Source organism: Myotis nattereri (assembly GCF_964212035.1).
Source record: "Myotis nattereri genome assembly, chromosome: 1".
NCBI lineage: Eukaryota > Metazoa > Chordata > Mammalia > Chiroptera > Vespertilionidae > Myotis > Myotis nattereri.
In genome coordinates, this window is record NC_138075.1 from 61,276,831 (window position 1) to 61,287,463 (window position 10,633).

General features: G+C 38.1%; 1 protein-coding gene across 3 annotated transcripts; it reads right to left on the reverse strand.

Annotated features, from left to right (window-relative positions):
- Positions 1–1,735: 1,735 nt before the first annotated feature.
- Positions 1,736–9,523, reverse strand: CTXN2 (cortexin 2). Of its 3 annotated transcripts, XM_081100238.1 has the most exons (3): positions 9,406–9,523; positions 9,071–9,184; positions 1,736–2,171 (listed from the first exon to the last, which is right to left on the reverse strand). In XM_081100238.1, exon 3 carries the CDS (start codon positions 2,112–2,114, stop codon positions 1,869–1,871), a length of 246 nt encoding a protein of 81 aa, XP_080956364.1. In that variant the 5' UTR covers positions 2,115–2,171; positions 9,071–9,184; positions 9,406–9,523; the 3' UTR covers positions 1,736–1,868. The 3 variants fall into 3 exon arrangements, with proteins under 3 accessions (XP_080956364.1, XP_080956366.1, XP_080956365.1); XM_081100240.1 differs by lacking the exons at positions 9,071–9,184; positions 9,406–9,523 and adding an exon at positions 8,911–9,014; XM_081100239.1 differs by lacking the exons at positions 9,071–9,184; positions 9,406–9,523 and adding an exon at positions 8,816–8,838.
- Positions 9,524–10,633: the final 1,110 nt, after the last annotated feature.

Consider the following 10,633-nt stretch of genomic DNA (forward strand, 5'->3'; position numbering starts at 1 on the left):
CTTGTTTTGCAGATGTTGAAAAGAAGTCTGCTTTAGGTAAATATCTAGGTCATAAAGCTTGTTTTTGGGTGGGCCAATATTAGAAATGATATATCTGAGTTTAAGCTCCTAAATTAAAAATTTTTTCATAACATCTTGAGTCCTCATTCATCTCAGATGTCTGGGTTGCCAGGCATGTTGTAGAGTTCATAGCACATTAGGACTGAAAGGGGCATTAAGCATCCTCTAGTTAGCCTCCTCACTGAAGTCCACTGAGATTAGATGGTTTAGCTGCTCGCACAGCTGAAGCGGTGGCAGGCGGAGACTGGACTGCTTGTTCCTGGACAAGCGCTCTTTCCACCAGGTCAGGGCTGGAAACTCCCTTTTTTGTGCTGCTGATAAAAGGAGAGAAGGATATTCTCAAGATCCATCCATGTTGCCCCAAAAGGCAGTATTTCATCTTTCCTTAGGACTGTAGCATTCCATGGTCTATATGTACCATATCATGCTAAGAGAAATAAATCAGACAGAAGAAGTCAAGCACCATATGATGTCCCTCATATGTGGGGTATAAACTGAAAGTAACAATGGACAAACAAGACAAACAAACAAAAACTCACAGACACAGACAACAGTACAGTGGTTACCAGTGAGAAAAGAGGGTGTGGAGGAAGTGAAGAGTAGAGGGGTAATGTATATGGCGATGGAAGGAGATTTGACTTTGGGTGTTGGGCACACATTGTAGGGAGCGGCTATAGGGTTAAGCCTCAGACTGACCTGTTGGCAAAGGCACAAACAAGTCCCAGCTTAGAGGGCACAGTCCCCTTAGCATAATTAGGCTTGACCTTATGACCCTCCCTAGATCTTATCTGGGAAGCTAATGGGCTGAGGGAGATGCAGCAAGTGCTGCCAAAACAAGTGAAACTCACAAGAACATTGTAACTATGGTGACCACTACTTTGTTTACCTCTGGCTGTAAAATAAAGGCTCAGCTTGCCTCTGGATCTTTCTCTGTGGCCTCAGCCAGGTACAGGAAGATCCACCTAGAGACCCAGCTTATTCTCTTTGTTATTTCTTCATCCATTTGCCACCCTCACTCAGGCTTGTGAACCTTAGCTGAGCTGGCTCGGCACAACACATGAAAGCTAAAATTGCACACTTGAAATCTATATAATTGTATTAGCCAATGTCACTCCAATAAATTTAATGTAAAAAGGGAGAGGAGGAGGAGGAAGTAGCAGTTTGAAGCAGGTCTGGTTTGGATCTCAAGCTAAGGGGTTTTAGTGTAAGAGATTCCAGAAGGAGAATAATTAGAAGGGTCAGGACACTGTGATAATTAGGGATCTTCAGGGCCTGTGGCTATTTGTAGGTTTGTGTATTAGTTTTGTGAAAGTTTTTTTCATCTGTGAATATTTTTGACCAATGGCTATTACTAGGAAAATCATATTCGATTTATCCTTTGGACCGAGGGCCCCTTATTTTTAAGACACCTGATTCTCTAATGTGAAGTGGGCTGGAGTTGGGAATGTGGAGAGGGTGCCGTGGCATTGCAGAGGGGCAGAAGCAGGAAGCCTCTAGCAGAGTCCATTAGCACAAAAAGGAAGCAGGGATTTAAGGCTGATGTTTGAGATAAGAATAAAGATGGTATATATGGTTGATGGATCCTTCTACTCTATTCATTAGACACCTCAATATTAGGGGATAGAAGAAAGTGAGGAAACCCAACGATGGTTTATCATTCACACAGCAAAGTGGATAAATTAACCACGCATGTTTATTGAATTTAGTGACTGAAATGAGCCTCTCTCCAGCAGCACACTCAAGGTAATCACAATTGCATTCGCCACGTGTCCCAAGAGCACAACACTAAAAACCACGAAGCTGGACTGTCATGCAAGTGCATATTCAAATGTCCCTTTATCAAACTCTTCAACTTCATCTTCCCATGTAGAGGAAGGCATGCTACTATATGGGTCTAACAGGATTTTGAAGCATCTGATAATAAGAAGTCCCAAGAAAATACACAAAATCCCAACAAAAGCAAAGCCAGTTTTTTGCTCCAAAGTCAATGAGAAAGCTGATACTTCGTTGGCACTCATCTTAGCTGAAGAGTTGCCACAGTAGGAACTACTCATTATTCACTGTCACATCCTTGTGGCTCTTGAGAATTCCAGCTGGAGTCACCTCTTGGCCTAGATACAAAATTGAAATCAGTTTAGTTTTGTCAATGTGTGATATTGAGCAGGTAATTGTTTTATAAAATCTGGAATTTTTCAAGCCCTCTTGACTTAACTCACAAGACGTTTGAAAACATTAGATATGAATCAGGATCAAATTAGCATTGGAGATGCTACTTCTATTGTAGCAATTACAGAGCTGCCTTTGTGGACACATAAAACTGTAGCTCTATATGCTCAATATAAAACCAAATGTGGCCCTAGCTGGCTCCAAAGGGTTGCTGGTTCAATTCCCGGTCAGGGCATATGCCTGGAGTGTGGGCTTCATCCAGTAGGGGGCGTGCAGGAAGCAACCCATCCATGTTTCTCTTCTCTCTCTCTCTCTCTCTCTCTCTCTCTCTCTCTCTCTCTCCCTCCTTCCCTTTCCATTACTCTCTCTCTAAAATCAGTAAAAACATTTTTTAAAAATCAACTATGAAGGTAAATATTCAAATAATTAATCTTAAAAGCTTTGAATAAAAAGCATTGTGAGGTAAAGTCACTGCTTCTTTGACCGGGATTGTCATCTATTTTTTGCATGTGTATATACAACCACATATAATTACATAGAGTGTAAGCTGGTCAAATTCTCTAAAGTCCATGTTACAAGGCCTATCTCTAATGCCATTTTGTCTGATACAGATTCTGATCTTTTTTTTTTTTTAATTGACTTCAGAGAGAGAAAGAGAGAGATAAAAAGAAACATCAATGATGAGGGAGAATCATTGATCAGCTGCCTCCTGCATTCCCTCTACTGGGGATCGTGCCCTGACTGGGAATCAAACCATGATCTCCTGGTTCATAGGTCAATGCTCAACCGCTGAGCCACACCGGCCAGGTGATTCTGATCCTTTTAATGTCTTCTCTCTTCTTCCCTCCTTAGCTTTAAACTTATGTTCATGTATTTTCTTTTCTACAACTACTTTACACACTGAATCTCAATTTGTTAAAAAGAGAAATTGTATTTTTAAAATTTTGTTTATAAGTGCAGTATCCAACATAGCAGCTTGCCAGAAACAAGCAGCAGTAACTGTGGACTATTAGCCATCTTTCCACGATCTCCATTAGCTTTCCAAGCACCCTAAATAAACATAAAATTCAAATTAAACAGCATGTTTCCTATGAAAATGCAGCTTCAAGGCAAGCTCCTCAGTCCCCTCCCAACCAGATCCCACACCTAAGCTTCTACTATACTGAGATTCTGAAACTCAACAGAAGTGTTGGTAAAAAAACAAAACAAATATAAAAGTGTGTGCTGAATTGAAGCAAAACAAATTTCCCATTTGATGTCTTAATGTTAATTAAATTAATTACCTTTAGAATCAGTTAATCAAATCATAATGTAGACAGAGAAGCAGGCTCACAGCTGATCATTAGAAGAATTAAGTCCTGTTAAGTTGGCTCTTAGCCAGTGATTAATCCACTGGTCTCTGTTATTCTTATTAAAACCCACCAACTGACGAAATAAACAAACAAAGGTGTTTTCTAGCGGTAGCAATAAAACACTCAACTCATTTGTCACTACTAATTAAAACAAGGTAACTTTCTACAAATAGTTACAAAATAGTCAAGGGGATGTCAAGTACAGCATAGGGAATATAGTCAGTCATATTGTAATAGCTATGAGTGGTGCCAGGTGGGTACTGAAAAAATCAGGGGGAACACTTTGTAAAGCATATGATAGTCTAACCACTATGATGTATATTTGAAACTAATGCAAAATAATGTTAAAGATGAATGGTAATTTTTAAAAAAAGAAATAAAACAAGGTATCTTCTTATTAAAGATACAAAAACCCTTATATTTTATATTACAATTTCTCTAGCATATATCAGATATATTTTGTTCTTAGAATTTTAGACAGTCTGTGAATTGAGTTACTTATTTTAAATGGAAAAAATAACTACTACTTAAGTAGTGGCCATAGTTCTTGGCATATTGTTGGTACTCAATAAATACTCAAATTGAATTAAACTAAATGTATTAAAAATATAATTTTTTAAAAAACACATATTTTTACTGATTTCAGAGAAGAAGGGTGCAAGAGAGAGATAGAAACATCAATGACAAGAGAGAATCATTGATTGGCTGCCTCCTGCACACCCCACACAGGGGATCAAGCCAGAAACCCAAGCATGTGCCCTGACTGGGAATCGAATTGTGACCTTCTGGTTCATAGATCGATGCTCCACCACTGACTGCACTGGCTGGGTGAAAATATAATTTTTGATGGAAAAAGTGCTGGCTTGATGATATCTAAGTTTGAAACATCCAGAACCCGAAAACGTATTTAGTCAAAATAAAATGAACAGAAAAAACCTTTTATTTGATTTTTTTAAATCATAAAGATACCACACAAGAATATTTTTTTGACTTGTTACTATGTTCTAGTAGACACAGACCTCTCTATTCAAAGAGACTCCAACCTGTAAGGAAAGAGACCCATGCACAAACAAGACTAAAACAATGTAGGCTTCTACAAAGGAAACAAACCTTTATTTAACATATGCTGTATTTCCATAACAGCAATCCAGGGTTGATATCATCTTTAACATCTTGATGAAAAAAAGGGATTCAAAGAGGATAAACACATTTAGGGAGGAATAGAAATTTCACCCATTTAGGGACCAAGGAAGGTTTTCTTTCTTATAAGAGATTGTATTTGAGCCAAGTCTTAAAACTCAGAAGATTTAGGTATGTGGAGAAGGAAACAGCATGATAATAAATATGAAGGCAGAGAAGTACTAGGTTTTTTTTCAGAGGATAGTAAGCAAGTTGACCCAAGCAAAGGAGAGTATCGGAACAGACCGCTGGAAAGGTAGGTTGAAGCCAAAATGTGAAATATCTTAACTGTCAGGCTGAGTTTGTAATTTATGTGCCTAAAGGCCAAGAGCTTGATGATGACACTGAAGTAGACATAGATTTCCGAGTGGCAGCATCGTGGAAAAGAAATGGTCCAAGTAAGAAGCAATGAGGGCCTGGACTAGGAAGTAAATGTGTGGAAGATATTTATAAATACATGAGGGATAGGATTAGGCAACTAGTATAGTGGGCCATGAAAAGAGAGAGGCATCAAAGGTGATTCCATTTTATTAAGGCTGGACGCTTGAAATACAGTGTTTTCATTTTTTAAAAAATAAATTGATTGGGGTGACATTGGTCAACATGAACATATAGGTTTCAGGTGTGGGTTTCTATGTTACAAGATCTGCATATTGCCCACCACCCAAACTCAGATCTTCTCCTGTCAGCATATATTAGGAGACAGTGTTTTCATTAACCAAAATAAAGAAAATATGAGCTAAGTGTAAATTTAGAAAGTAAATGAAGAGTTTTGTTCTGGACTCAGTGAATTAGTGGCACAGAGTAGACACTTTAATAGGCAGTTTTGAATAAATTAATCCAGACCATTTTGCCCAGCATAAAATTGCCAGCGGGGAGAACATCATAAGGGCCTTATTGTCAAGTAAAGTTTGTGTAAAAGAATGCATCTGGGTGGAGGGAGTCAAATACATAGAAGCATCAAAACTTCACAGATCCAAATTTAAGAGATGGAAAGAACTGCAGAGTTTTGCCTAGGAAAAGAAAGATGATAGCTGTATTCAAATATTTGAAGTGTGATCCTCTGGGATCTACTTGTTCTAGATTGATCCAGAAGGCAATTTTGTTGTAATTCCTTTAAGGTTCTATTTGCAGGTACTAGAAAGATTGGAGATGAAAGAAGCCTAGGAAGGAGCCTCAACAAACATTTCTTTTATGAGGAGAAAATTAAATCTGTTTGTGGAGTCATATATGGAGTGATCAGAAACACAAGTACATCTGTAGTAGGAAGTGCCCCTGGAACAAAAGAGGCTAGAGTGTCTATAAGGTGTGGGCAAACTGTGTCAAAATCTGTAGTGGTAAAGGAAACTGAAAAATAGGACATTGCCATTCAGAATTTTTTCACCATTTAAAATGTTCAGTTGAATATCCAGGGGGAACACTAAACTGAAGAGGTTTTTGAAGTGCTGGGTAAAGAGGAAATGGAGTCAGGCCCTAAAGGAAACTTGACAGAAAAGAAGTTTTATTTGTACAAAAGTTGTAAATGCAGAAGCTGAGATCATCAGACTAAGTACCTTCAAGAATAAGGATATGATTACATATTCAGTTTAAAAAAATAGAACTGAGTAAATTCACTTGGGGTTCAAAAGAACTATGACATTCCCATTTTAAATAAAAATGTTGGGATGAGAAAGACAGATGTTTGGTAAATATCTTAAAAGGAAGAACTTAGACTTTTATATCAGTCCTAAAATTCTACCTTTTATTAAAAATGAAAACAAAACACCGGTCAAAGAGAATAACTGAGAGCGTAGTATTCAAGGTTGAAGAAAGTCTGGCCATTGCTCTACGCTGTGTCTACACAAGCAAATAAGTAAAATGTTAAGCAATTGCCTAACAGTATCTTCAGCAAATAGATGGTCTTGGTAATGTAAGCCATACATAGTAGTTGAAATAGTACTATTTTCAGGCCTTAATTTTTCAAATATTTACCCAAACTTTCCATTTTTCTTGCTCTGTGAAATGAACAATGTGCCATTTCAACACCAAGTCTTAAAGTGTTTGAGAATATACTGCTAAGTATGCTGAGCTTTGCACGTTTCTTTTTTTTGAAATATATTTTTATTTATTTCAGAGAGAAAGGGAGAAGGAGAGACAGAAACACCAATGATGAGAAAGAATCATTGATTGGCTGCCTCCTGTACGCCCCTCTAATGGGGATTGAGCCTGCAACCTGGGCATGTGCCCTTGACTGGAATCAAACCTGGGACCCTTCAGTCTGCAGGCCAATGCTCATACCACCGAGCAAAACCAGCTGGGGCTGAGCTTTGCACATTTCTATTGGTATAGAGAATAGTATGACATAAAAGCAATGTTAATGACTAGATATTGTTAAAATAAATAGAAGTCTTCAGTTACAACATGGATTTCTTCATAATTAATAAGTTACTCAACAACTCTGGATAAACAATATAGTTTCAGTTTCTCTAATCCCTGGAAGAGATTGGGAAGCAAATAAAAATAAATCAGCATGTTCTTCCTGCTGCATAACAATCATTTTAAGGCCTACCTCAAAAGGAATCTGGCTTACTGGGAAATAGTACCTGAATGCAAAATGACAAAAATTTAGACCATGAAATCACAAAGCCATAAATAAATTGTTATGAGGAAAAAAAATAGTTAAGAAATAAAATTTCCAAAAGGGAGTAGAATGTAAAATTGTGTGGCAAAGTTATTTTAAACATACTGCGCAACAACAACAAAAATGGGTAAAATTATCAACATTGTACAGTTTAAATATCAGGGTCTATCTCTATTATGATTAAAGTATTTAAGTACAATTTTATAGTACTACTGCAAATGATAAAATATTGCCTCAAGCCATATTCACTGGAATAAGTATTTAGGCGCCTTTAGAAATGAACAACTGAGTTGAAAACATCATTTCCTTCATGGAAATTGTCAGAAACTGCAATCTCTAAGTCCTGACAAGTCATAGGATTGGGCCAAGGGTATACCTGTAGATATCAAAAGCCCCAAATCTCACTGAGTTGCCTTGTAGTTATTAATCAATAAATAAAATATTTCTATGTTAAGTCTTACAAATCATACCATCTTTAGTAGTCAAACAAAGATAACAGTATTTTTATACCTGGTATATAGCATTTTATAAACATGATTGTTATGTGTGATGTTTATTTCTTCTATGAAATTAGTTGACTGATTGAAGGTATAAAATGTATTTTTCAGAAACAGATAGTTATTTAATTTGCATGCAGCATGTGCACTTGCAGAACCAATATTGAAAAGTATGTGCCCATTAAAAATAATCTCCTGTATTTTATTTTAATCAACAGGTTCCCCCCACCCATTTATTTATCTATTATTGATATTCCAAACAATATATCTGAAATAACAGCTATTATTGTGGAATATGATGTTTCTGGGTGAAAAGTATTTTGATATTGGTCATTAGATATGATAAACTCTAATGGTAATAATATGAACATTCACAATTTCATGAAATGAGAAATATAAGAAAACCCAAGCTTAAAAAATAATGAATCCTCTCATACACACACGTACAGCCCGCCCCCTCCCCTTATATATCAAGGTTATTAAATCCCATTAAAGCTAAAGAGGTAAAATGAAACATTATTGAGGCCACATCTGCACAGAGCTAGTTAATCATTAGGAATGGCATATGTTGTAATCAAAGGAAAACCTTAAATTACAAACCCAGATGTGTTCATCATGATGAAGTGCATAAATTTCAGGCCTTCCCAGGGATCCAAAACCTTGGGATCTGCCAGAACCTCCCCTCCCCCTTTCAGATTTCAACCTTAAGAGAATTCCCTTCTTAAGAGAATCTTTGGATGATTCCTCAAGGACTCTGATATTCGTTCCTTTCAAAGCACTGAAAACCTTGTCTGAAAATTCTCAAAATGTCTCCCTAGAGAAACCTAGACTATCATTACCATTATGCCTTGTTTGTCTCCAGTTCTCTTTGGACATATTAGACTGGAGAAGCACAGAAATCTACAAAACCTGGGAGAAGCATCAGCCAACTGCACACATACATGCTCTTTTGTTTTGTGTTGCTTTTTCTTTTTGGCAGCAACAGCAGCAGCAGCAGAAACATGAGTGCTCTTCCTCCTTTAGAATTCGAACTCACCAGACCTGCAAGGCTCCTTTCCCCCACCTCCTTTCCCTCTTCCTAGCTTCAGAAATACAAGAGAATGAGGACATGCTTCTCATCTGGACCTGCACTGGAATCCTTCAGCTAATGCGGTGGGTAGGGGGAGAAAGTTACTTCTTGGCCAGGGTTGTCTCACCTTCCATGCTTGTTGCCATGGAGATGAAATCCAGCGAGTAGACTTAAGTGCTGGCAGGTTTGTCTGTGTTCGCGGATCTGTTCGGTAGTACTGTAAGAGGCATGTCCTGGGAACCTGCGTGGAGTCACAGGACCGGGGTTAGCGCTTTCCTGGCCTACCTGTGAAAATGTATCTGTAGGCGAGAGGCAGAAGCCGCGGGCGCCCGCGAAGTACTTGTGTGTGCGCGCGCGGGTGTGTTTTGCAGGAGAATGTGCGTGGATTTCTTGGGTGTAGCAGTGTGTTAATATTCGCTGCGCGCCCGCGAGTGTGTGTTTGTGAGGGCTCTAGATTCTTACGTCTTTCTTCTCCTCCAATACGGGAAAGACGCGAGTGAAAGCTTTAACTGGGGACTGCATGCGGCATTTGGGGTTATTTCCCCCGCTCCCGGTTTTCTCCACTACGCAAACCCAACCGGATCCCCTCCCTTTCTTCGAAGTGCCTGGGCGCTGTCCGTAGTGCTGAAGCATTGCGTAGTAAAACCTAGCTCCCACATAAGAAGATTCCCAGCGAGGGAAGCTCTGATAAAACTCCGATGTGGTTTTGAGGCACGTTTCTAAACAGTGTTAAAGAATCCAAGCCCAAACCACATTGAAAGCAAAGCAAAACAAAAACAACAAAAATCTCTCATCTCATTCTTACTTAGGGGGTCTTGTCGTTCTCCAGACTCAGCCAGAACATTCCAATTCTATTCATGTTTGGATAATATATCCAGAACCTACAAGTTGTGAGCACCTGTAGATTTCCTCAACATTAATTACTGACCTTATGAGAAATCAAAATGTCAGCGTTTGGGGAAAATATAAATACAGAATTGGGTCATCGTTCATGTAAAAATAAAACATAATGTAAAGGTGTGCTATAGTTTAATACTAAAGTGAAGACAAGCTTTGTGGTCATTTGGAGTGTTTACTAATTTAAAAAATTCCAGGGTCTTGCAAAATATAGGCAATGTACAGCTGGGAGTTCATAAAATACTTCACTAAAAACAAAAAGGTTATTCTTTTTCATTTTAAACTAGTAAACACCCTGTAATATAGGTGAATTAACTGCCCACCAAAGGCAAAAAACTAGGAGTGTCTTCTTCCAGTAACATGACCATAGACATGATTTTGACTTTTTTTAAAGCTCACTAAATCCATACTTTTTGTTGGTACTAAGTGCTAAAGCAGTGCCTCTTGAAATTTAACGTGCATATGAATCCCCTGGGGATGTTGCTAAAATGCATGTCTTCATTCAGCGAATGTGAAGTTGGGTCTCAAGTTCTGCATTTTGAACAGTATCCCAGGGGATGCTGGACGTTGCTAGTCTCAGAGCCATGCTTCAAGTAGCAAGGTGCTAGAGATACCATATTCTGGAAATGCAGTCACTTATAGAGTACAGAAAAGGAGGTCATTTTCTTCCCTCTGTTATTCTATATATGTTTCCAGACTGTTGCAAGAATAGTCTATTCATGTAAATGTAAGGGTTAACCATTTTGTACAATATTAACAACAAACTTTATGAATTTGATTGATTTTGACTTTG

Coding starts and splice junctions, on each gene's coding strand:
- CTXN2 (XM_081100238.1), bottom strand. CDS start 2,114: ATGAGTAGTTCCTACTGTGGCAACTCTTCAGCTAAGATGAGTGCCAAC.